Source organism: Melospiza georgiana, chromosome 1, assembly GCF_028018845.1.
Source record: "Melospiza georgiana isolate bMelGeo1 chromosome 1, bMelGeo1.pri, whole genome shotgun sequence".
Classification (NCBI taxonomy): domain Eukaryota; kingdom Metazoa; phylum Chordata; class Aves; order Passeriformes; family Passerellidae; genus Melospiza; species Melospiza georgiana.
Window position 1 is genome coordinate 8,186,246 of NC_080430.1, and position 27,857 is coordinate 8,214,102.

The 27,857-nt window shown below is 41.0% G+C and overlaps 1 protein-coding gene across 3 annotated transcripts in view; it reads left to right on the forward strand.

Moving 5' to 3' along the window:
* DPP6 (dipeptidyl peptidase like 6) overlaps positions 1 to 27,857 on the forward strand; it is a 510,047-nt gene that overhangs the window by 415,074 nt on the left and 67,116 nt on the right. For all 3 annotated transcript variants that reach the window (XM_058041744.1, XM_058041730.1, XM_058041737.1), the window contains exon 8: positions 6,373 to 6,493. In XM_058041744.1, coding sequence (XP_057897727.1) covers positions 6,373 to 6,493 — 121 coding nt within the window. The remainder of the gene's footprint in view (positions 1 to 6,372; positions 6,494 to 27,857) is intronic.

The following is a 27,857-nucleotide window of genomic DNA, read 5'->3' on the forward strand; positions in this document are numbered from 1 at the left end:
AACAGACTCCATTTGGGGAAATCAGTTTGATAATTTGCTATTAATTGTAACAGAATTGTGAGAGTGAGAAATAAAATAAAAATAACCACAGCTTTTCTTCCTACCCTTCCCCATCTACTGGTGACCTTGGTGTTTGTGGTGTCTGTGTTTCTCTCACAGTTCATCACTCCTCTCATATACATACAAACTCAGCATTTTCACCCTTTTATAAATACATTTTCACAGATGCACTAGCAGTGCCCCTGATGGGCTCGTCTTTAACCAGTAGCAGGTCTTTATTTTTTTCATAATTTTTTTTTGTTTATTGATTCTTCAAAGTAAATACAAGTGTTTCTGAGAGGTGCAAAAAAGTTTAAAATTATTCTGTTTCTTTTTTTATTATTCAGAATGTGCTCTCAGGTAAACTGGTTTTCCAACAAAAGAGCAGAAAGAGAAAAAATAAAGAAACAATGAAATACATCATGTTGGATGAGGAGAGGATAGTGTGTTTATTTGTAGTTCTATTTCCCCACTCACTGTGTCTTCCTTTTTGTGCCTGGTCTTTTTAAGCCTCAAAGGAAGATTGAACTGATTTTGAATTTAAAGCAGGGTTCTGTGGCTTAACCCCAGCCAGCAGCCAAGCCCCACACAGCTGATTGCTCCAGTGGGATCAGGGAGAGAACCAGAAGAGTAAAACCCAGAGCACTCGTGAGTGGAGATAAATGCAGTTTAACAGGGAAAGCAAAAGTTGTGCACACAAACAAAGCAAAACAGGAATTAATTCCCTGTTTCCCATGGCTGGGCAGGTGTTCAGCCACCTGCAGAAGAGCAGGGCACCATCACATCTATCAGTGACTTGGGATGACAAACACCATCCCTGCAGAAGTTCCCCTCTTCCTTCTCCTTCCTTCTCTTAAAGTCATCATGCTGACTTTAGGAGTCAGCATCATGATGATTTTAAATACTCATCGTGATGCTGTGTGGTCTGGGACAGCCCTTGGGGCAGTTTGGGTCCCCTGTCCTGGCTGTGTCCCCTCCCATCATCCCAGGCACCCCCAGCATCCTCGACAGCGTGGCAGCGCAAAAAGCGGAAAATTCTGTGTAAGCCCTGCTCAGCAATAATAAAAATATCTCTGCATTATCAACAGTGTGCTCAGCACAAATCCAAAACACAGCCACTGGGAAGAAAATTAACTCTGCCCCAGCCAAACCCAGCACACGGTGCCAAGGAAAGATTTGTGTCCCTGTACATGAAAACCAGTTCTCGTTGATCAGACTCTCCATGTCAGAGTGCCAACCTTTCCATGTCATCTCTTCTCTCACAGGTAAATCCTGTGGGCTCACCTTGCACTGTGTGAAGGTGTGGGAAACATTTGCACTTCTCAATGTGCTAATAACTTGCAGTAATAAGCATCCAGGCATTATCTTTATGAGAAATTTGAGTGATGCAGCTCATGCAGTTGACAAGTTATGCATTAGGAATTGTGAGGTAAAGAGAACATAAAGTTAGAATGCCACTCTACAGCTGGTAAATAAATAGGAGCACTAAAAATGCAGATTAGTGCACATGAATTTCTTATCTTTTGATCTATTGAGAAGTGGGAATTTCACACACCTCTTTGGCTGGATGGAAGGTAGGCAGACCAGCTGTAAAAGGAGGTGTTCACCTACTCAAAATAGTTGGTCACTGTGACTTTTTAAATCTTAAGGAGATGATTTTCATTATATTCTTTTAAAAAAATCCATAAATGAATCCATTTAAAAGTACCAATATTTTGATTAATGCAGCATAATTTCTGAATACCACTCTGGGTCAGTTTGGTGGAGAGCATTATTTTAGAAGCCCTTAAGCAGGCGCAAAAGCATTTTAAATAAATCCTTGAATCAGTCAGTGTCATTAAGGCTCTTGCATGTTTGAAGTGACTTAAGTTTAATTTGTTGTTAGATCAAATATTTACCCTACTGTATAAATTTATCTTACTGGATACTTAAGCTTTGACTTTTCTTCCTGTCTCAGGCTTGTGGAAGAGGGTCCAATCACCCTCTTTTTTTTTTTTTTTTTTTTTCTCCAATTTTAATTGTGTGGTGCAAGGATGTCTAATAGTTTGGGGTTTTCAATTCTAACACCATTTGCATACAGACAGAGATTTCTTCCCAGATCACAGGAGTTAGTGGTGTGCTGATACCTGAGGATAAAGGGGTTACAGCTCAAAGTCACAAACTGAGCCACATAAAGCAAAATCCATTGATTTTTATTATCCTGGGATTAAATGAATGCATTTGAAAAACCCCAAACTTTATCTGAATCTCCTCAGATGTTGCAGTTATTTTTGTTAAGTGTTGAATCTTGGGAGCATTTGTTAAAACATCCAGCAGAAAGAGAGGTCTTCTGCTAGATCCAGTGGTGAGAAGTTTCATGTGTTAATTCTGATTTCATTAGGAAAAATATTCTAGGTTTCATTGGTTTGCCTGTTGTTTTTGAGAAATAAAATGGTAAAAATAGATTTTTTCATTTATTCTGTGTCTGACCATGATCTTGTAAAACTTACATCTTCTGTTTTTGTTCTGTAGAGTTAGCAATTTCTGTTTCTTCAGTCTATGAATGGATGTTTCCATTCTTCTTACTTCTTTCAGAATATCTTCTCTTTCATCTGTGTTGAATGTGTCATGATGAAAAGGGACATGGTATTGAGCACAGGGTTCTCCTGGCTTAGCACAGCTTGGTTTTCCATGCCAGCAGTTGTGTTCAGTGTTGGATTTTAAGGCACATGTGCTGCAAGAGTGTCTGGGTTAAAGTCTTGCTCAAATATGCACAGCAAAAGAGAAGATACCAGAAATTTGGGCTCTGCTCTTTCTCTCCTGTACAGAGAGGCATAAAACTGAACTTGATCCCTTCTGTCATCATTTTAAATTTGTCTAGGAGTGCTATGCAAAGCTGACGTGAAGTAATGTAAAAGTGATGTCTGAACATATTTTACTATTTTTCTGTACTGAAATTTCTTATCCCCTAATTAGCTGACAGGATTGATCATTTGATAGAAAGCACTGCTTTGATGCCAGGAAACCAAAACAGTAAAAATTGTTACACAGGTATTTCACAATAACTTCAAATCTGTTTCTAACATGGGATGTGAGGTAATCCAAAGACATTTCTCTCTTGATGAATAAGAGAAGTCCAAAAGCTTTTTCTTAATTTATAAGATACATTACACAGAAATCTTCCTTGTGCTGCTTCAGTTATCTTTTATCTTGATTATGGTTGACGTTTTTAGGGTACAAGGCACTGTAGTTAGGAGGATAATTTTCAAATCTCCATGAGGTGCTGCAGTTTGGCTCTGAGTTATATGGGAGGCAGTTTGAAGTCAGAGCACTATATTATTTCTCCACTGCAGCACCAGATACCTCACACAGCCTGATGAGTGCAATGAAGCTTTGAAAGATCAAACAGTGAAGATGGAAACATTGCAATAATTTAAAAAGGGAAGGGTGGGAGCAGGTTGTCAATCCACCTTCTTTATTTTTCCTGTAAACTCATAAAACATTGAATATAGCACAAAATATTGCAAACCTTATTTTGCTGGAAGAACGTGGGCAAGGGAAGGGTTGCATCACTTGAATAAATCCAATTGATTGTGTGCCTGTCATAGAAGAGCTCTTACCCAAGCACCCCTTAGCACATTTAGTACTCAGACACAGAGATTTTGATTTATTTGAACTCTGAGTATCTTATTCTGCTTAGTCTTCACAATTTTTATGCACATTTAAACTTCAACAACCTCCCCATATGCAGATTAGCTAATACATAAAATTCTTTACTTGGAATACCTTATCTGGCTGCTCTGTTTACTAAAATTCGGGGTAGGGAAGAATGTAATATCTTTCACAATGTATTTTTTACTTTTCAAATCTATTCATTGAATGCAGCTCTTCCTAGCTTAAAAGGAAGTAGAGCAAGCTACAGTTTCAGTAATAATTTTTACCTTTAGGCAAACCTGCTATAACTCCTGCCAAAATTAAATTAAGATCTATACTTTCTTCTGGAATCTTTCCAGCTCATCTTTGGGTGAAACATATACCATAATAGGATGTGAAACAGAAGATGAAAGCAAATAATTTTCCCAATTCTGCCTTTTCATAATGTGAGAAGCTGCTTTCTAGTATCATGGTAAAAATACATAACATTTATTCCAGCATCTTCAAGTGTAGAAAAACCCATCTATAAATGTCTACTAAATTATGTTAACAGTTTGCATTTCAGTCTAAATAGCTTACTGATAACATTTTTTTCAGTTTTAATAGAGTTTAGAAATGTTGAAATGTTTAGAAATGTGTTAAAGACAGGGATGGGGAGCAGAATTAAGGTCCCATGAGGTGAAAGGGTCAGTGACCTGCCACAGCTCTCAGACACACACAGTCCATGGGACTGCATGGGATCCATCCAAGGGAGCTGTGGGAGCTGGCAAAGTGCTCACTGAGCACTGCCCCATCGTTTACCAGCAGCCCTGGCTAACTGGGGAGGACCCAGGTCACTGGAGGTCAGCAGATGTGATGCAAAAAGAGCCTACAAAAAAATGCCTACAAAAAGAGCTAATGGTGAGAGGTTCAACAAGTGCTGAATTTGGGTCACAACAACCCCAGACAGTGCTACAGGCTGGGGACAGAGTGGCTGGAAAGTGGCCCTGGGGAAAGGACCTGGGGGTGCTGGTTGGTTGACAGCAGCTGAACATGAGCCAGGTGTGCCCAGGTGGCCAAGAAAGCCAAAGGCATCCTGGCCTGGATCAGAAATGGTGTGGCCAGCAGGACCAGGGAGTGATTGTCCCCCTGTCCCAGGCACTGGTGAGGCTGCACCCCAAACCCTGTGCTCAGCTCCCTCACAACAAGAAAGACTTTGAGGTGCTGGATCCTGTCCAGAGAAGGGCAATGGAGCTGGGAAAGGGTCTGGAGCTCCAAACTTGGAAGAGTGGCCGAAGGAGCTGGGATTGTTTAGCCTGGAGGAAAAGAGGCTCAGGAGAGTGGATGCCTTGTAAAGGCTGACCTAGAACACAGACTAGAACAGATGGAGTTAAAGAATAAAGCAGGAATTTATTAGGAGGTTTCAATAGAGACACCTTGGGCAGCACAAGAGCCCAGCCAGGGCTACACCCAAGATGAACCAAAATGGTCACAAAATGGTCATGGGTCTCTCACTTTTATAAGTTCTGGTCCATTTGCATATTGGAGTTGATTGTCCAATTACAGCTTTAGCTTATGAAGTTCCATCCTTCTTGTTTTTCTCTCTTCATTGTGCTCTTGGGCCTGAAATTTGGATCATTTGTCTTTGGTCCCCAGCTAGAGAAGGAATTGTTTTGTCTCTCTACTCTGTAAAGAGAGCTTACTACCCCTAATATGAAGCTTAGAACTACAAACTAAAGCAGTACAGAATCTAAAAATAAAAAAGCTAAAACCTGAGGCATTGGGGGACTTCATCACTCTCCACAATTACCTGAAAGGAGGGTGTAGCAAGGGGGGATCAGTCTTTTCCCAAGGAGTAACTGGTAAAACAAGAGGAAATGCCTTCAAGTTGTGCCAGGGAGGTTTCAATTGGATTCCAAGAGCAACTCCTTCACAGAAGGGGTTGCCAAGCATGGGAACAGGCTGCCCATGGCAATGCTGAAGTCACCATCGCTGGGGGTATTTAAAAGATGTGTAGATGTGGCACTGGGGGACGTGCTCTGGTGATGGCCTTGGCAGTGCTGGGTTAATGTTTGGACTCAGTGATCCTAGAATCAGAGAATGGGTTGGGTTGGGTTAGAAGGGACCTTAAAGACTTTAAGGGTGTTTTACAACCAAGTGATTCTGTGATTCTGTGACTTTACTTAGAACCTGGTGTGGTTCACTTTGGGGTGAGGGGACAGGAATTTTTCTATCAGTGACAGAGAAACACAGAACAATTTAACCACACGATAAAGACAGATGCCATGAAACAATATTTTTATTATTGGCTGGCTAAATCTTTACTTCCTGGTCAGCATTTAAACACATGAATAAAGAGCCTGATTCACAGGAACATTTCACAGCAATAGCTCTAACAACTCTCAAAACCTGAGCAATGGAACTCTTCATCTCATGCTCTCTGACTGAACTGTTCAGTTTCTGAAATGAAGACAGGAGTGAGAGAAAGAAAGCTTATATCAAAGCACCAAGGCTTCAGTTTGTTGTAAATTAGCATCTTTCTATTAGCTGATGGCACTGCAAGCAAGCTGCGGAAATCCTTTTTTTTGGACAAAAGACGCCATAAAACTGTGATATGTGATTTTGTACTGAGAATTATTGTAAAAGCAAAATGCAAGATTTTATGCTGGAGCCACTGCTTAATGCTGTTCTCTTTTTCTTCTTTTTTTCCCTTCAAATCAGATATTTATCTTTGAGAATAACATCTATTACTGTGCCCATGTGGGGAAACAAGCCATCCGAGTGGTCTCCACAGGAAAGGAAGGTGTTATTTTCAATGGGCTCAGCGACTGGCTCTATGAAGGTAGGACACAACATTTAGGCCAGCAGTTAGTAATGAGTTTAAGTCACACTCTATAATAACAGACCTTGCTGGAATTAGACATCCAGCATTGCATTTCTGGGCACTGGAGGACCACAGAGCTGAAAACCTGCTGTTCTAAGAGTTGCCTGATGTGCTGGAGTGGAAATAATGTGAAATGGTGTAAGAATTCTGTTTTCAGGCTGTTTTCTTTCCCTTAGTCCAAAATTAATAAATCACTGGGCTTTAATGAACAGAACTGCTTCATTATTTAATGGCAACTGCAATCACTCATGGACGTGGCAGTTTTCAAATCACAAAAAAGGACAGAAATGGGGAGGGAAAAGGGTTCTATCTTAAAAGAGAAAGTGAGAAAACAATTTTACTTGATTAGCTGTTTTACACAGAACTAGGTGGGCCTTGGAAACTGCCCACATCTTGCCACCTAAAAAAATTTCTAAAAGCAGACCCCAGTAATTGGCTTCTTTCCAGTGAAAATGGGCCTGACAGGGTGGAGGGTCATCTCTGAAGCACTGTTCTCTTTGATCCTTTTAGTTGGCAAATGGCCATTTTGGTGTGTGTGAGCAGCTGCTTGAAAAGTGATCTCAGCTGCTTATTAGCTTGGGAGAGGATCCTCACCACACCCAGTTCTTTTGGGTGTTGTTGTAGGCTTTTAAAGTAATATATCAGAATAAAAATTTAAAACACACACACACACATATATGTATATCTATATGTATATGAATATCTATATCTATATCTATATGTCTATATATCTATATCTATATATCTGTATCTATATCTGTGTCTATTTATCTTTATCTATATGTCTTTATCTATATCTATATCTATATCTATATCTATATCTATATCTATATCTATATCTATATATCTGTATGTATATCTTTGTCTATTTATCTATATATCTATATTTCCATGTGTATATCTTTGTCTATTTATCTATATATTTTTATCTATATCATCTATATCTGTATCTATTTGTCTATATCTATATGTATAACAGGTACATATCATGCATCTCTCTCTGCTGCTGACTAAGCTGCTGCCAGCAGTTCCTTTTCACAGGGGTCCTGGCTTTTGGACCTGGCAGTGTCTCTTTCCTCTCACTCAGCTTCCCTCTAAAGTCACCCTTTCTCCTACAGGTCCCAGCATAATCCCAAGGTTTTCTTACTTCTACAGAGAGAAATTCCAGATACATCTATGGACTGTGTCCTGTTGGCTGCTCCCAGTTCTCTTGAGGCTTAATGGAACAGAATAGGTTACAAAATGCCATTAACAGTTAATTGATGAAAAAATAGGAATCACTACTTACATTGGTCTGTATCACAGCTAGACCACGGTCCTTAGACCCAGAAATGAGGGAATTAAAATGAATGAGTTTGTTTGCCCCTCCTAAAGATGCTGATCCCATAAATCAGTGTAAAAACTCATCAAACACATCAGTGGAAAAAATCTGATAGGTTTTTATTATTTTTTATATTTAAATATGTGCTTCTACTGCAATACAGCATATTTGCAAGTGTCCTCCTTGTGCTGTGAAAGCACTTTGTAACCAGAGAAGTGGCTAAGAATTTACAAAATGCTAATTTTCCTTCACTTTATTAATTTGCTGGTGAAGTTGTGGGCAGTCTGTTTGACCCTGGAGGTCAAATGTGCCTACTCCTACTACCCATATTTGTCTGATAAACATCATTTAGTACATGAGGTCTCCTTGCAGAGTCTCACACACAGCCCCACACTGAGAGGGGTTTGTCAAGCCCATGAACCCAGAGCACATCAGCAAGCCCAGGATGACACTTGTTTTGCTGACACCTGTTTTTATTCAATTACAGGATTGCTCAGGCAATTTCTTGACTGACATTGACTTTCAGGTTTGCCCTCTATAATGAATTTGCTTGTTAACTTTATGTTAATGTGCTTGGGTAAGAAATGAATGTCTGATCGAGTGCAGTCTGCTTATGCCAAGCCAGGTTCTGTAACCTGTGAGGCACAAGGCAGATTAGGACCATTGGACCTGTTGTTCTCTGGGGTTATGTTTGAAAGAAATTAGGATTTGGAAATGTCAATTTGTTTGCTAATACAGTTTATATTGAACTAAATAACTGTCTTTTTTCACAAGCAATGTGTAGAAGGTCCCACAGGAAAACCCGATTTAAACGTTCCCAACTAATGGGAATCCAAAATCAAATCCTGTGTGAGCTGAGCTCCTTCTCTTGTCATCACTTGTGCATTCCTCATGGAAATAAACCCGGGACTGGTGTCAGGACTGAGGATGTGTGCTTGAACCAGCTGTGGGGCCATGGTGTTGTTGGGTCTGCAGTGCACAGACACCAGCTGCCTACCTGCACGGATGGATGGAGCAGGATCCAGAAGCAGCTGGATATTCCATGGAGATAAATGGATAAGAACAACTGAGAAATGAGAAACACCTCCCCAGTGGGCTCTAAGAAAATCCAGTTATGGCTACCAATGAGATTTAACCTGGGATACTCTGACAACACACCATCACCTTTGTTTTTCCAAAGCTTTTCCTTTTCTTGGATGCCACCTCTTCAGTGGGATCAACTTGGGCCTCATTTTAACTCCAAACTTACCTGACTGGAAATGCTTGAAAACTTGGCAAAGACTGAACTGTGCCACCTCAAGACCACTTTTGCTTTTCACCCTTTCCTGCTGTGGTTTGTAGCCCTGTCTTCCCCCACCTCCCTGCCAAGCTGGGTGGGATGCTCAGGCCCGTGTTTGTTTGCACTGCTGCCATCTCAGTGAGCACCAGGATGAGTGCTGAGCATATGCAGAGCCCTCCCTCCATCTGTGCAGCCAGCTCCAGCAGGCAGTCTGCAGAGGAGCTGCGAGAATCAGGATCACGGGGAGTTCAGCACACTCCTCTTCCCTTCCATGCTCTTTTTGTTGCTGTGTTCTGTGACCCCTGGCAGCGACAGCAGAGCCTCCTTGCAGCGCCCACTGGGTTTCTGTCACAGCTCACACCCTGCTTCTCACTTTCCCTCAGTGCAGAATGGAAAATAAACCTCAGGGTTTTCTATTTGGGGAAGATGACTTTTAATGATTTTTAGCGACTTTTATCTACACAGCAAGAGCACCCCGACAGCAATTCCCCCTCATTTTGTGAGAGCTGTGTGCACAGTGAGCTCTGCAGATGGCAACCCAGCAGTGCCACCCTTTGGGGTGGCTCCTGGCACTTCACATGCATGGCAGACCCTGGGGGACACTTTTCTTCACAATGTCATCGCTCCTGTCACGACAGAATAGATGCACTGCACTATTAATCACAGGTTTTTACTGAGGCCACAAGCACAGCAGATCTAGAGTAAATTTGACAGGCTTTTTGCCCTGGAAAAATGCAGAAGTTCATTGCAATTCAAGTTAAGCTCTGCTTTTGTAAATCTGCCAAAGGAGAAAAAATTTCTTCGAGGTATTTATGCTGATCTGTAGACTTTTGATAATATAGTGAAAAACATTTCAAATCAATCAGAGCTTAATCTACTTAGTGCATTTAGCTGGAAGGTTATAGATTGATACATAGATTACTGTAACATGAAAGCATAGATTAAGCATGGGGTTTATTACTAAAATAAACACTGACAATGTTTTCATAGTCTGACTTAACATTTTCAGAGCTGTGCCTGATAAATGCTTGTACTAAAATCGAGTGATATCCTATAAAACAGAGTTTAAAGTTCTGCCACTGGAATCAGCTACACATTTAAATGCATAGCAGCAGCAAAGAGTGGTTTTTATTTCAGTTTGCTGTATGATCATTGTTGGTTTGAGAATATGTTTTGGCAATGATAAGTCTTACAGATAATTTTAAAGCAAGTGCTGGTGTAGCAAAAAGGACTTCCAAAGCAATAAGATAAGAGTATTTATATGTTCTGTGTATAAGGAGTAATATCTTAAAAATAACATGCATTTAAAAAGTGAACTGCAGGTAAAATTAATTTCATTTATATGCTTTTTTTAGAGCACTCTTCCAGAGAAGTTAATTCTGTCATGGTGTAATTAAAGTGCCTTAATTTGCTACCAAGCACTTGGAAAGGCTGTTGAGCAGTTGTGAGGAGGGGCGGCAGCAGGGCACTCTGATGGAGGTCACCTCCATGATTCTGTTAAGTGGCAAAAGAAGATTGAGATGTCCCTGTGCTGCAGTTTGAAAATTTGTTGATTTTGGGATTGTGTGATGCTGAATCTTGAGGAATGGGGCAGGAGAACTTCCCTCTATACTGGCATGTTGCTGCTAGACCAGGAGCAGCCCAGAATGGTTAATCAGGGTCCCTGTAGCAGGACGGGGACCTCTCCTGGGCTGCAGTGCTAGAAAGTCCTGGTATGGTTTCCTTGAACAAATCACAGATAAAGCTGGATAACTTCTGGTGTTATGCTCTGAGTGCATGCTTGGAAATCAAGGATGTGACGCCGTGGAGTGTGCTTCTCTCACTGCTGGGAGGGGAAGGGAGGATTCTCACCTACAGATGGTCCTATGCCATGCATAAAGTGTGACATGAGGAGTTTGCTGCATGTGTCCTCAGATAGTAGAGTAGAAACTAGGAAAACAAAGGAACAGTTTTGCAGTTTGCTCTGTGGGGCACACCTGTGGGTATTAGATTCTTTGGTAGGAGTAGCATGTGAGTTAAAAAGTAATAATTGCATATGAGTTACTCCCTTATCTCGTGTCACTGTCAGAGGATCAGAGGATGTCTCTAAATTTGGAAGTCTCTAAATCTCAAGATCATCTCAAATTGAGAATCTCCATTCCAGACTGTGTCCTGACACCATGGCTGGGATGTCTGATCTGGACATCTCCTCAGACATCAAGAGGGAGTCACTCCTGGCAGCCCAGCCCCAGCTCCCACAGCACACATTTAAACCTCTTGAGTAGTATGAGCTTTACACAGTCATCCTCTAAAGCTGATACTCTTGCTTTGCTGAGCTTACCACACAGTGGTGTTGCTGTGTTTCCTTTTTTGGCCAGAAACCAGGAGGAGGAGGGGGAAAAGCCTCTTATTCAGAGATGACTCCCATGGCCTATTAATCTTCATTTTGTCGGCGTGATCACCAGCAGATCCTCTTGTGCGACTTCGCAGTGACACCTGGTGGGAGAGGCCAGGATGTCATCGCCATTAAGGCAATGAAACTGCAGATTTTATTTTTGCTGCAAGATCTAGGAAAGGCTCCCAATTTCCACTCACATACATTTCCCTGAAACTCTCTCTCAGCTTATGGGAACTCCGCATCCAAAGCCACTGGCTGATTCACGCTAATATTGCTTCTGTTCTTTTGTACACTTTATAAAGAGAGGAAAGAGAACACAGTAATAAAGAAAAATCTTTTCCATAATTTAATCAGCAGCTCACAGAAAATATCAGAGGGTAAATTTAGATCATGTATGACTGGTCTCGGAAGTGCAGCGCCTGGCAGGAGCTGCCAAATCAAATATCAGTTATTTTGAGCAGTATCTTTTATGCCTATAGCATTTCTAGCAAGTGAAGTAGACATATTTCTTACATTTAGAAATATTAATTCTGAGACTCTGGAAGTGGTCTTAGTACTGGGAAAGCAGTCAGTAAGTCTGCTGAAGCAGTGCCTTACCTAATTCGTCTGTGGGCTCAATTTTTCATTTTATAACATGAGAATGCTGAACTTCTGCTAGGAAGCAGGAACTTTGATGATCAAATTATGCCTGAATGTGAAAAGGAACATTCATAATTAGCCCGAAAGCAAGTATGTCCCAAAGTTCCTGTTTAGTGCCACCAGAGAAGGAGATGACATATCCTCATATTTCACAGGCAGGGCTAACCTTTCCCAGTAATTAGAAGCTCCAAAACCTGGTTGGGGAGAATGAGATGAGGAATTAGACTGACTCATCACTGCATTTTTTAAGATAGTCTGGATAAATAAATCTCCTGCCATACTAAAGTCATTTCTGCAGACAGTGAAAGAAACCAGCCTTAATGGGACTACAAATTATTCTATTTTGACAAGAAATGAAGAATCATTGGGACAGAGAATCTAGATTTTACTTTAGGAACTTTCTTATTTTCAGTCACAAAGAAAATATTCCATGGACATGGGTAAATTTGCAGTTCTACACAGCTGCTGTGGGGTAAAGGGAATTTGGAAAACATATGGAACTGGGAAATGACATCAGATAGTGCCAGAAATGCAAGTCAAAAATCCATTAGTTTGCTCTCAAGTACATGCTGGTGTTTTTGAGGGGTTTTGGGGGAATCTGCATGGAATTTGTTCCCTCATTTGTGTGCTTGCTCAGGCAAGGTAGCAGAAGCAGAGTGGTGCTTTGGTGGCATTGTCCCCATAGTAAAATAGGAAATTTTCCTCTGTTTTGCATTTGGACATCATTGAGTGTTGCCCATTGGGTTCATGCAGCTGCTGTGCAGCATTTGGAGCCATCCAAGCCTCAGTTAGCCATTATTTAGCTCATTAAGGTGACTAGATTTCTATGAACTGTTATGTGCACACGGATTTATACCAAATGTGCATAAAACCTGCCCAGTTTCGTTGCATTCAAAGGATGAAGAGCAGCTCTTGACCTCAGCCATTTGTTTGAAGTGGATATTTCTACTATATAAGATTCCATTGCAAGGAAGATGAACTAGATGCAAAATTACTTTGCTTTATACATGTCAAAGCAGAGGAAAAGAGTCTTAAATTTCACCAGATGATGTCATGAAAGGCTCTGTAGAAGTGCCATCACGTGCTGGCTTTGGTGGAGGTTCCCCTGTCCCAAGGAAGCTCCCATTACTGATTGCATCACCAGGAATAAACTTCTGGCCCTTCTCAGCTGGCAAAGGTCAGGGAAAAACTGAACCATTTACAGTGCACATTGTGAATGCCTGCCTGGAAACCAGCAAGCTCCTCAAAACTTTGAAATGTGCTGTTACCTGGACTTTAGAATGTGCTTTAAAATGTGCTGTTACCTGGACTTTAAAATATGCTTTAAAATGTGCTGTTACCTGGACTGGCTTCAAAATCCAGCACTGCACCGTGAGAAACCCTGCCAGCTCTAGCCCAGTCCTCAACCTTCCCTCCCTGCAGAAGGTTGTTTGGAAGGAGGATGCCAGCCAAAACCAACACCTGTCATCCTCTAATTTCTGGATCAGCATCCTTCAGGCTTCAGGATGGCTTTTGGAAGGAAAGGAGAACATTATTTACTGTGGTCAGTGATCTCCTTGGGGCAGTGGAAGGGAGCCAGCTGTTCATCCTGATGTCACAGCACAGCCAGCAGCTTTAAAGGCGTTCAGTGAGTGAAGTTGTTCTTGTTTGCCCTGAAGCCCTGATAGGTATCACAAAAAATAGGTGTTGTATCACTGGAGTCAAATATTTCCCAAAAAAAAAAATGTGTATTGTGAGTTGTATAACAGAGCTACTCTGGTTTTCTGCTTGCACACAAGTTCTGTTTCTCTGCACCAATTTTATTACAGTGGCCTTGGGTTAAATTGCCTGTTGGAGAGCTGTGTCCTCATTTTCTGATTATGCTGATATTTTTAATAACTAATTAGTAGACCAGCACTTTGGATCTTGCAGAACAGATTTTGACCTATGCCACGCTAAGTTGAAGTCTGGAATAACTCCCTGGAGATAATTGTGATGCCCTGGATCTGCACCAGGATGCTGAATGAGAGGGTCCTGCTATAATATTCATGTTTTATGTCCACTTTCAGGGTTTCAGAGAAAATATCTTAAAACACTGTTATTCCCAGAAAATAAAGAGTGGCATGTTAGAGACTATTTTCAAATCCAGTCAAATTTCAAAGCCATGTTTTTCCTCCATAGAATAATTTCTATGTTTTAACAGTATAAAACACAAAAAATGTATTTAAGTGATCATGTTCACTGCATGTAAAACAAAAATGCATCATTTCTATGTTGGTAGAATTGAGCTGGAGGGCTATGACACATGTAGGAGTCTTCCAGGCTGTAGAATGTTGTAAGCGATTAAAAGAATTTAATTAAATTGTACAAAAATGATGTACAGTATTATAGGGTGGAAATATAGCTGTTAGGGCATGTTTCCCAGGGATACTGCAGGGATCTCTCTCCTGAGGGATTTTTAAGAGTGAATTAAACAGATTTTTGTCATGGGTTGTTGAGATAAACATCAATCCTATTTCAGAGCAAGAAGGGGATTAAGACTTCTTTGGGCTTCTTCTGGAACTACAATTTTATGATCTTGTGTATAGTTTTGATGTCTTTTTCTCATATCTTTGCAGTTAGGCATTTTGGCTCTGGGATTACAAAGAATGCCTGTTTTTATATACAACAGGGTAAATACACATAAACTGCTTGTACATGATGGTTGTAGGGGATTGAGCTCCCTATCATAAATTTATATGTGCCTCATTATTTCCCCGAGGAAAATTGGTAATTTTCTTCTTCTGAGGATGTCCATGAACTTTTATTTGAAAAACATGTTAGAAAGAAAGAAAGAAAGAAAGCTTAATGTTTTCAAAGTGCCGCAATCAAGAAATTATTACAGAAAGAACAAAGACATTGAAAGATAATCATAGAAATTTTATGTTAGTGTGTAATTCCATCAATTTGAGTTAAAAGGTAATTTCCTGTAGGTTTTTTTCTTGGTACAGCCTTGCTTGTGGAAATTAAGGGGCCAGTGCAAAAGCTACAGGCTGATTAAATAACTTTCCTATTTGTCTCTCTCACTGCTGGCCTGAATAAAGAGTATCTGCCTTAAGGAATAAAAAAAATCAAAAATTAATGTACTCTGTCCAAATTAGAATGTCCAATGAGAGAAAGCCAAATGAAAAGGATGAAAATTCTGCTGTCATTTGTGATTCTCACTAGAGAGCTGGCCTGTCCATTGTTGTATAATAGCAGGGAAATGAAAAGAACATCCAAAATTATGACAAAAATCATATTATAATTTGTTTACATCAGCTTCCCTAATTTGAAGGAAAAAAGAAAAGACAAAGAACCAAATTGAAATGCAGTTTAAAATACACAACTCCAAACCCTAATGCCATCTGGAAGCAATCAGAGGTCAGAGCGGGTCTGGGACTGGAAGAGCAGAGGAGTAATGATGTGAAGTGCAAGGGGTGTATCAGTGCTAAGGGCTGGCTGGGCACCTGGGAGGGCCCCACAGAGCTCAAGTCCATGGTTTCCTCCAGCAGAGATTAAGTCTTTGTGAAATAAGCAAGAGGTCAAATCTTTGTATGCGAAAAACAGCCTTCCATATTCCTGTGCTGCCTGTGCTTGCTGCTGCGGGAGGCATGATGCCCAACATGCTCAGATCCTGCTGGATGTACAAGACTGTTTTCCAGCAGTGTTCCCAGTACCAGCTCTCCACAGGACCTCAGCCCTTGAAGACAAGAGGGATGGGGGTGATACAGTGCAGGGAATTGTGACCGTGTTCACAGGGGTCTCAGGTTAAGGGAAGAGATGAGGATCTGACTCCATGTTTCAGAAGGTTTGATCTATTATTTTATGGTATATATTACATTAAAACTGTACTAAAAGAATAGAAGAAAATGTTCTCATCAGAAGGCTAGCTAAGAATAGAATAGAAAGGAATGATAACAAAGGCAGCTGTCTTGGACTCTCTGTCTAAGCCAGCTGGACTGTGGTTGGCCATTAATTACAAACATCCAAGATGGGCCAATCACAGATGCACCTGTTGCATTCCACAGCAGCAGATAACCATTGTTTACATTTTGTTCCTGAGGCCTCCCAGCTTCTCAGGAGGAAAAATCCTAAGGAAAGGATTTTTCATAAAAAGATGTCTGCAACAGGGAATTCCTCAGATTTTGCCAAAGCAGCCCAGTGGTGACTGCAGTGTTGGCACCAGCCAGGACAAGGAGCTGACTCTGGCTGGGTTCTGCTCTGTGTCAGGAGAGCTGAAGAGCAGGTCTTTAAGGCTATCAATTGACACTCCAGCAGTTCCTGAAAGATAAAACACCCAGGGATTGTTTCACCCTCAACACTCAATTAGTTTACATTGCTATAAGTAACAACCATATGGTGCAGCTTCTGCACCAGCTGCTCTCCAGTCTTCAAGTACAGGTCTAAGGGGAAACTGTGCCACAGAGTTTACAGCAATTATAAAAGCAGGGGGAAATGGCAGGTTTTAAAGGTGACCCTAAAGCTTTTGGATGGGTTAAGCAGTAAAGTATAAGTGGGCAGGGATGCATTGGCTGCTGTGTGCCAGGCTGGGGGCTCCAGGTGCCTGCAAACAGCACACACAGGCGGAGAGCAGCCAGTGTGGGACAGCAGGGACCAGCTCCAGAGGGATGGCAGAAACCTTCAGTCCTCTCCTGGGATGAGGACTGCAGAGACCAAGCAAAGCAGTGGCATGTAGGAGATGTTTTCCTTCAGATCCATGGCAAACAGCAGCAGGCCCTGCTCAGACCTGCACCTTTCCCCGGCTCCCTGCAGCCCTTGTCCACATCCACCAGGATTTCTCAGAGTCTGGAGATGGGGGATAGATATTGAGCTAGGTTTCATGGCCCACCAAGGCAGAACCAGACCCTGCAGGGGGGAAAAGACCAAAACAAACCCATGGTGAGATGTCTGCTCAGCTCTGCAGCCTCCAGCAAGAACAGCCCCGACAATTCCGTGTTGCCCAGCCTCTGTGCCTGCTTTCCTCTCTTTCCACTGAAAACAGAGTTTCTTTGAGAACCATCTCCACAGCACAGATGAGCCTTGTAGAGCTGGATTTGCTGCCATTCTTCCCAGTTCTTTTCTTCTAAAGGGATTGTGGTCATTTCTGTGTTTGCCTGTGTCATTCTGGTGCTGAATGAACTTTCCCTCAGCCAGTTTACATACCAGAAAATCGTGATTAGAATACGTTATTTTATTTTATTTTATTTTATTTTATTTTATTTTATTTTATTTTATTTTATTTTATTTTATTTTTCCAAAAAGCTGTTATGCTGTAGTCTCAACCCTAAGAAACTTTAAGACCATGAAAGTCCTTGCATGTCGCTCCGTACTGGAAAAATTTATTCTATTGCTTTGAGTCTCATCAAACAGCACAGGAGCACAAAATGCTGCTAAGAGCTAAATAGTGTGTTTTATTTATAGTTATTTAAAATACTTCTTCTTTACAAGTTCCTTAACTGAGGATTTAGAAGGGAAGTCTTTTCACTTCTAAAGTTTTTTCAGATTTTAATGAGTGGAAGTATCATATAGTACCAAAGCAAACTATTAAGTGCTCTGTGTTTTTATTTATTAAATTTCCTGTGGTGTAGTGAGGTGTCCTAGATGGTTTTGCAGCTGTACTGGCTATATGGATATAAGCTGCACCAAGAAACTCTTTACTCTCTATCTCACCTGGTATTGGTTATACAGCAGAGATGACCACAACAAATACCCTGTTGGACACATTATTTGAATTTCAAACTCCTAGCTGAGAAATATTTCCCATAGTTCAGGTAAATTTGCCAGAAATTTAGATGTAAAATTCCCAATTACAATCTCATTCAGTATGTACAATGCCCTGATTCATGTATTAGATCCAGATCAGAATTATACAGTTAAGCAGAAGCTGATACCTCTAACAAATGTACATATTCCTTAAAGCTCTCTGAGTTTTGCTTCAAGATTTTTTGAGTGTTTTCACTGACTTATTTAATGTTGTGTTCTTGGCTATCATTGATGAAGCCTTAAATCTGTGGTTCCTGGTCTGTGAACCAGAGAACAGAACCTTTCTTCAGAGACCTGGTATAGTTATATGTTATATTTATATATGAGAAGTATCCACACTTTTGAAAAGTGCAGACAGAAATGTTTACATTACAGTTTAGATGTAGACTTTTGATGCATACTGATTTTAAAATTAGTAAGAAATAGATCTTGTTTTATCATTTTCTCAGAATCACAGTAATTTAAAATGAGGACTACAGGTTTACTCCCTAAAGTGATTTTAAAAGCATGTTTTCTCATGGATCACCTTTTCTTCTGCACCTGTAATTCCTTTCCAGGCTGAATTTTTTACTGGTTTTGTTGTTGTACATATTCCTAATTTTTCTTTTTTGTGTTTCATTCATTCTTTTTAAGGTGCTTTTAAACAATTTGAGACTGTTCTCAATTCCAATGAGGCAACAAAAGCAACATAGTCTAAAGAGAACTCCTATCTTGAAAGCAAAGGGTTAATGCTGAAGGGCACATGAATGCTTGTTGGCAAAAGGGAACAGCTCCAGAGTGGTCCTCAAAACTTCATTAGAGATCAGAAAAACATGCAATATTGCATTAACTGGAAGAAAAACTCTTCTATTAGAGGGTTAATGTCCTTAGAAATGTTGCAGAGTTTATTTGAAAAATAAACCCAACAAGCCTCTATTAAATTTATTGAGGAAATAGAAAGCAGAAACTCAGAAAGACTGTAATTGCCACCTACAAATATGATAATTAGAGTGAACAAGAAGTAATGAAGGAGGAAATCAGAGGCAGCTCACCTCCTGAGCAGGAAGGTGGAGGTTGCATTGCCACCATGTGGCAAAACTGTGGAGAGCCAGAGCAGCTCCTCTCCCCATCAGGATTCGAGAGGAGAGCTGCAAACAGCCAGAAATCTGCATGATTTGCTGGGGAGAAAAAAAAAATATAGTATGCAAATGGCATCCTGATTGGAAAGAAGCAATGTGAGATTAAATCCTCTTCTGCTTTTGATTAGCCTGTGCAGTTGGGTTTTTGGTGGTGTGTTTGTGGGGGTTTTGACTTGAATTTTAATACAAAATGCTGTTGCATAAAATATTCAGTGGAAAAGTGAGCAGAGTGCAGAAAAGGAAAGAAAAAGAAAGTTCTCTCTTCAAAATGATGTCATTCATAAGCTTTTTTGAGTACAAAAATCCATCATTCTGTTGCATGTCTTCTTGAAATCATCCTTAACGTTTCTGCATGAATTTTTATTTTTTCAAATTTTACTGATAAATCTGGGATACTTCCCAGTTCTATAATATTTAGAAATATGAGCCTTAGTGTTTCATAAAGTAGTTTTTAGAACAGATTATATGGAAATATATTTTTTATGGAAGTTCTGCCTACAGCAGGATTTGGGATTCACAAAAATGCGTCACCTTGCTCTCCTCCTACCCCTCAACTCCAGCTCCTAATTCCTCATGGCATGACAACTGGTTGCTGCAGAAATTATTAGGATTCAAGAGCATGATTTCACAGCCTGAGTCAGATGAGCTTTTCCCAATCCCCTTTTTGATCAGATTAGTGCTGACCCCTGAGCTGAACCCCAGCCGAGGGGAGCTGGGCCCTGCCAAGGCAGGGATTGCTGCTGATCCCTCCAGACAGCTCTGTCCAGCTGCCAGCCCTGCTTCTTGTCTTCCCTGCAGCCTGAGCCTTTCCCTGGTCGATGCAGGGTTCATAAAGGGCTTGAATTGATGCTAAATGCAGTGGCTGTTTCTGTATTTAAGAGCAGCTCCCACCCTTGGCACCCCCACACTTGTGGCTGAAGTGCAAGAAAAAGATGAAATGACCATCACAGCTGATGCTCAGATGTAGCTCTTGGTACAAGTCTAATTATGACCTCCACTGAGGCAATTATTCTGTCTTGATCTTAATGCCTTTTGCAAGCATCAATTAATAAAACTGCACATAATGTCCTGGTAGGACAGGAGTTATTACCATCTTTTTAGAAGCAGGCAAACTGAAGCACAATTATTGACCTGGTTTTAGATGAGATGAGAGAAATTAGGACACAAAACTGAAGTCAGAGTTTCACCTTAGTCCCTAGAACCCAGCTAAAGTGCAGAATGTTGTATAAAAAACCAGATGTGGCTGTTTCAGCACAGAGCCCCTTCAGTTGTGGTCACAGGACAGGAGGGATGCACAGCTGGAGAGATGTGTCACTCTGCAGGAAGGCTGGGCTAATTCCTAGTGATTTCCACAGGAATAAGAACCTTTCCAACCCACAGGTCACCCTGTGAGCAGAAGGCAAATGCCTGTTTTTAAAGCTGCCCCAGCTCTGGCAGACTCTTCTGCATCCTTAAGGGACTAATGGGCTCTTACCTGCCTTTCAAATCCCAGAAAAAAGGAGCAAATCACTTCCCTTTTTACACAAATGACTCATAAGCATTTGCCTCCTACATTGGTTTTGCTTTTGCTCAAAGTTGAGTCATTGTCTTGTATTTGATTTAACAACAATAGCAGGAGGAAAAAAAATGGCCATCAGTAGCTACTGCATAAGAGTAGATCAAAAGCAATTCCTTATAGGAGGCTTTCATGATTGCTAGATTAAACATTTGAGAAACTGGTAAGAATCAGAGCTGAAGAAAAACAGCTCCTAAAACCAAAGCATTATGTTTTCATGCTATTGTGCTTTTAAAATTGAAGGCAACAGTCTGAAAACAGGCATCAAAATAAATCTTACTTGAAGGGAATTATCTGGAGATCATTGTATTTATTGCATTTGTTTTGATTTTCCAGCCTTTGCCTCAGACTGTAGTCATGGACATGACTTAAAAGATTCAATACCTCATTTAAAAAATTAAGCTTCACTTGGTTATTGAGTTGACCCATGCTAACCCTTAAATTGTCATGCATTTTGGAGTATCACCAGCAGGCTGGAAATGGTGAGAATAGGACAGGAGGCAAGAATTGTGTCCTCAGCAGCTGATGGATTTCGAATGCAATAGCTGAGGCTGTGCTGCCCCTTGGAGGCACAGCACAAAGTTGCATAAATCCATGAGGAGGGAACGGATTGGTTATGGTGCTTTGGTATGATCTTGTTTTTTAACTCTGCCTCCCCTCTACCCTTGTGCCCCAACGCCCAAAGGGCTGCGTGTCTGAAGGCACTCCTTGCCCACATGGTATTGTGTGTGATGATACACTGGATAAATCATTTTCCAGCTAAATGTTGTTCTTTTAGAGTCTTTTTGTGCTCCTCATTCATTTTCCATATCTGCTACAGCTGTGGATATCTCAGCAATTATAGAGGGTGAGCAGTGGTGGGAAGGGAGCGTCAGGAGGTGCAGGGAGTTCTGATTATTGTCTGGCTCTCTGGGGCAGGGAATGGATTTGGGGATTTCCTTCCTTGTGAGTTTCCCCATTTCAACAGATCCAATGGAGCTGTGAATCTGGCTTGTGAGCACTGCTGATAAACCAGACCCTGAGCCATGGTGGGAGAAATTGTCACCCTGTTCATATGGCCCCAGTGCCAACACACTGAGACAAAGGAGCAGCTCCCTCCTGCCCACTCAGGATCCTTTTAAAAACTCTCTCTGGAGAATGACCCAGCTAAAATATTATGTTCTTTGAGAAACAGCAACACAAGGCTGCTCATGGGACACCTCTTGTTTAAGAACTTGCCTGTGAATTTTGGGCATCTGATTTTGACCTTGCAACTTAGAGTAAATTGAACAGGAGGCTGAGCTGGCAAGTAGTGAGCCAGGAAAGCTGGGCATGCATCAGGAATATTTCAGTGCTTTTGTGAGATTTTAGATTACTCAAGACAGAATAATAAACCCCAGAGGAAGAATTGGTAGCTTTAGAAATAGTAATTTTAGTGGAGTTTTTCTGGCTATGTTAGCAGAGAGCCTGCAGCTCCAGGTGAGAGGTGGGAGTAACACGAGAGAAGTGCAGTCCTCAAAACAACTGAGCTGACATTTGGAAGGGCTATAGTGCAGGATCTCCCAATTACTGAGGCCAAAGTTTGTCCTTAATGAGGAGATGTCACAGCACAGCCCTGCAGAATGACCCTGCAGCTGAAGGGAGTTGCAGGAGGAGAGGAGAAGCCAAGAGGTGTGTTTTCCTTCCTCCCACTGAGACTTCAGAATCCAGCCCTGGCAGAGCTTCTTCCCCTGGAAGAGGAAAAACGCAGCAACATGATGGATCTAGCCACGTTGCTTGGAGCCCAGGCTTGTCCCTGACTAATTTGTTTTAAACCAGCTTCCAGAACCTTCCAGAACCAGAACCTTCTGTTCCCTCCCAGAACTGGTATTGATCTGCATTAATTACTTGCTTGGACTTCATAGAAATCGCAAATGCAAGTCCACTGAGCACAGTAAATACCAGATCACAAAGAATTTGGCTTTGGTTCCAGCAAAATAACTTTCCTAGGACATCCAGAGATGGTTCCTGACCTGCCCTGTCCCATGTTTGACCTGATCTTTTCCTGTAGGAGAAAACACACATTTGACAGCACAGCTGAGAGAGGGTTTAGAGGGGAAACAGCTCTTTGCCTTCTGCACAACAGCTAAATTGTGCCTAAAGATGGAGTGACTTCTCCAGTCTGACTTAACTTCTTTCCAAACCTTTAGTTTAACTTTGTGGAAAGACTTTGCACTTTGCTGATCACTTAAAAAATGAAAGAAAGCATAAAATCATTGCTTGGCTGCACAGTTTTCCTAGGTAAATGTCTGGTTTTGGTTTCAAGAGAAAAACAAAGAAAGAACCACAAGTGCATTCACAGAAATTAAAGGAGTGGATTTGGCCTTTTCAAACAGGAGTCCTTAGTGGACAAACCTGACAGTTGCATCCTTTGTATATTTGATAAAGAAATTACAAAATAAAAACTGGATCCTTAGTAAGTATGTATTACTATTTATACCAGTTATGAATTTGGACTTAAAACCACATTAAACCATCTGTCACAGTACAAGAGGCACAGAAAGGTAATTTGCAGGCAATTAGTCAGCCAGGTGCTTGTGTTTGTAGCAGTGTATCATGGTCACATTTTCAGTCTGGAAACATAAATCAGCAAAAGAGAAACCAGATATCCTGTTAGTTAAGTTCTTTGCACTAAAAAAAAATGATAATGATAAAAATCTGTGTAATCATGGTGTAACCATGCTTTGAGTATTTTCATAACCTGGTGGAATCCTGCTAAGCCTGATGAAGATGAAACCTTCCACCCAACATGCCAAGAACATAATTGGGATTTATAGCTGCAGGCTGGAGCACACAGTCTTTGGGGACTGGAGGGCATGACAGAGAAATATCACTTGGAAGCAGCCTGAGGAGCAAGTCCCAGCCTCCCTCCCTGACAAGCACCCCCAAACAGGAGCAGGGCTGAGCACCCTCCTCAGGCACTGCCCATGGCATCTGCAGGAGGGTGCTCAGCCAGCCCAGAGCTGCTGGGCTCTCCAGGAGGAAAGTTAGCTACCAAGAAAAGACGAAAGGCAGCCAAGGAAGTCTTAGAAAGAAAGGAAAATATGTGTATTGAAATTGGCACCTCTGAGTGTAACCCACATCCAAATGTTCCAGGAATAACCTGACTTTGAAAACTGGGTTTTAGTGATAAGTGATAAATGGCAAAGAGTACAAATTACCATTTCTGGTCCTACTCAGCAAGGACAACAGCATTTTCTTTGCAATTTCATGGTGTTTGCCATCAGAACAATTTTTCAAAACCTACATTTCATAGTCTGGAAATGGGAAAGTTCTCACCAGCTTGTCCTGTGGCCTGGCTCTGCTCAGTGCTCAACTAACACCCCACAAAACCAGAGCTGGTACCCAGACCACTGCAGGGAATAGTGAAATATTGCTCAGCCGTGGCCTCAACACAGCAGCACTGCCAATGTCATGGATGTTGAGGTAAAAATATACTGGTGGGAAAGGAGCTGCTATAATCAGTCTTTTTTAAATGGTTGTGGTTTGGGTTTTTTTTTTTGTTTTGCTTGTTTTTGTTTTTTTATGTGGGTATGGTCCTCAGTACTAAATAGGAACTCTTTTAAGAGCAGGCTACAGCGACCTTGGAAATTAAGATTATGCCACGTTAGGTATTGTGATCTGTTGGGCAGATAAAAATAGAGCCATCTCCATCCTGCCAATAAGTGCAACAGATAAAGAGGGGAAAGGAGGGTATTTCTTTCCAAAGCCACCCTTAATCAGCAAAAAACAGCAGACAAAATTATCTTTGGTAGATGGGGATTTGTGCAGTGTGGGTTACATTTATTATCTGGCAGGTTATAAGCTGTATTTTAATTTCCGGTATTTTCCTGCTACATCTGAAGGAACAATACAAGCTGGATCCTCTGCATGGCATTTATAAGCCTGTGCATGTCATTTATATGGTAATGGGGGAGTTCACCCTTATCCCCAGTGATTTCTGCAAAATTCTGCATGCTGGTTCTCAGCATATTTAGCTTTCTCCAGCGTAAATTAAAATGCACATTCATGATCTTTGAACAAAGCGGGCAGGGATAATTGGTAATTTGAGCCTGTTCTGTACAATGCAATTCAAAGTAATACTTATAATTTGCAGTTAATTAATCAGAGCTTTTTTTTCCCTTAAAATTCTTAATTGCCTTTCTATGATATTGATTTTTAATAAGTTTTACTCCTACCAGTTTCTGTTCCAATTATACAGGCAATTTCTTGTCACTGTTACTGCATGGCCCTGTGTGTTTTTATATATACATTTCTGTATATTTTGGGATATTTTTTCAGGATTCTTTAATGCTGGTTTGTGGATAGAGTTTTTGTTGGCTGAAATTAAAAAGTTGAAAATAATAGAATCAATGTACAGCCAAGAGAAACAAGGTACAACAGGGAATAGAAAAATCAATACAATGAAATTTTTAAAGAATGTTAAATAATTGGCATTCTATTGCCACATTTAAATATCTGGAATTCTATGTCAAACTCATTTGGTATTAAATTCACTATCCAATTAAAACTCTTTGTAGAAGACTCTAATTGTTGTAGCTTTAAAGTAAAAACAGTGATCATTCGAGGTACAAACTTTGGGCTCTCTGAGGAAATTCAGATGGTCATAAATTCAAAAATAATAATATTAGTGAATAGAGATGTACATGGGGGTGGTGCCTGTGATGGGAAATATGCCATGAGCATCCTAAGCCTGACCAAACCCAGCTCTGTCCAGACTGATCTTGAATGACCAGAGGTGAGGCATCCATCACCTCTCTGGGCAACAACCTGTGCCGGAGCTTCACCATACTCATTGGAAAAGCTTCTTTTATATGTCTAATCCACCCCTCTTCAATTTAAAATCATCACCTCTTTTCCTACCACAACTGGTTATCTAAAAAGTTTGTCCCCATCTTTCTTAGGGGCTTCCTCCTTGTTGGTGGCCCTGCCCCAGGGACACAGCTTTCCTCTTATTTTATCAGGAGATTTAGGATTACTGCACTAGAGTCTACAGATCAAAAATATTGATAAAAGAAAGTATTTCCTGGTAGCAGGGATGAATGAGATTTTGGTGCATGGACATTATCCTGCAGGGATGTTTGTCTTTATTCTTACCTGTGTCCAGAGTGGATGACCTTCAAAACACACACCTAGGAAGGAGCAGAATTGTGCTCAACATGCAAGTGCCACAACTCTGATAAACACAGTCATCAAACCCCACTGATCCATCAGTGGCATAACCTGATTACATGCCATTACATTCATTAATAATAAATGTTCCTCTTATTTGATAAGAACATTTTTTTTCTGAAATATTGCTGTAAGCTAATTTGAATTCTGGTTTTATCCAGCTCTCTTTTTTTTTATTATTCCTTGGTGATTCTATTGATCTCAGTAGTTCCTCTGATTATTCAGTCCTGTTAAGTCAGATTCACCCTCTGAGTCATTATTGAGCTAAATCTCTCAGTTAGCCAGGTCCTGAGTCACTGTTCAAGTTGAAACCTCCGGGAATATTGCCATAACAGGGCAATATATACCCTGAGTGGTTTTTTAATGGCTGTTCAATGACTTCAGCTGTTTAAACTGGGCAAGGAATTAGGAGCTAGACTAAATTCAGTCAGTGTGCTCCAGTTCCCATTCCATAAAGCAGGGCTGTATTCTGCAATATTAACTGACGTTTATTAGCACTCAGACTAGGTGACTAGCAGGTGCTGCTCAGGGTGAATAAATCATGCAAGCAATTCACATGAAAGACAGCTTGTGCAAGCGCTGATAAAAATCCATGGGGTTGAAGAATCAAGTTCTTTAATAGCAATGTCAGGCTGTTCAGTCTTCTTATCTCTCATATTTCTTTATGAAACATTAAAAGAGATTGCTTTTGGGCACTTGTGTTCTTGAACTATTGCAATCGTCTAATGAATTTTTGATTCCGAGGGTTTTGTGATTACCAACTTTCTTGATACATCTGCAGCTATTGAAATGGATCCCCTGTGCCAGGTCTGGCTGTCCATCTTCCTCCTATCATAAACCCCACAGATTCGTTAGACAGAACCTGTAACTTTTAATTTAAAGGAAAGGTGAAGTTGAAGCTGCTTGAGCACGTCTGAATAGAGAAATATTCAGCACATAATGAAAGCCCTGATTTGTCTCGCTGCATTGCACAGATAAGCAAATTGTATTTCCAGCCATAGCAACCTGTTCAGTGGCTCCAGAGGGGTAAAGAAGAAAAGGATTTGTCTGTAAGGAACCCTGCTTCATTTGGGCCATGTGGATTCTCTCTGCTCTGGGTCCTCAGTAGCTGAGCAGGTACAACAGGACCTTGCAGTGAGAATTCACTCTCACATCAGTGACCTGCACTGCAAATTGCTCCAAAGACTTCTGCCAGGAAATGTTTCACAGATTTAGTGCCTTTACTAACAGGCTTTCATGAGGAGCTGACAACAGGCTGCGGGTTTAAGTTTTGTGCCAGGTGGTGGAAAAACACATTCTTATTGTACATTAGTGGCAGACAGCAGTTTCCCACTGCAGATGGGCTTCCTAGATGCATTTGCTCTTTGGAGTGAGTGCAGGAAACAGGAACGGCTGAGGGTAGGATGGCTAATATTTCTCATTTCATAATTCAAACCCCATTTTCATTATTACATCTGAGCATCCTGACAGATCACAGCCCTGCCGGAATCTGCACGTCAGTCTTGTCACCGTGGTCCAAAGGTTGTCACTGACACTGAGAATGACTCACACAAGCAAAGGACACTTGCTAATTGTTAGGAGCAGTTGTGAGCATTAACCATTAATGCTTTTGAAAATCAAGGATTCCTAAGGATGGGGTACAGGTGACAAAAACCCAGAAGCACAGAGAAAGAAACTTCAAAAAAGAGGAGAGGGAGGATGTGGAGGCAACTCTACATTTTTCTGGTGTGTTTATTTGAAAAAGGATGACTTTTATTAAAAATCAGGCCCCAAAATTCTGATATGCCAAGAGGATAGTATGGCTTTGTGTATGACACCTGGTAACCCTGTCTGCCTGCTGTGATGGCTCTGGAGAGGTGCCAAACCTCCTGGGGAGTTGCTCATTGCTCCTGCTGGGCACCAGGATCCATGTGAAACCTGGAGGACAGCTCCTCTCCATGGCTTTTTGCTCCTCAAGTAGGATTTGCAGAGCTGGGTGCACTCAGTGTGTCACAGTGTGAAGGTGGCCGGGAGGAAACACACTGACTATTTTCAAATAGCTGAATTCTTCTTTTATTTGTAAGAATCCACCTGTATGTCT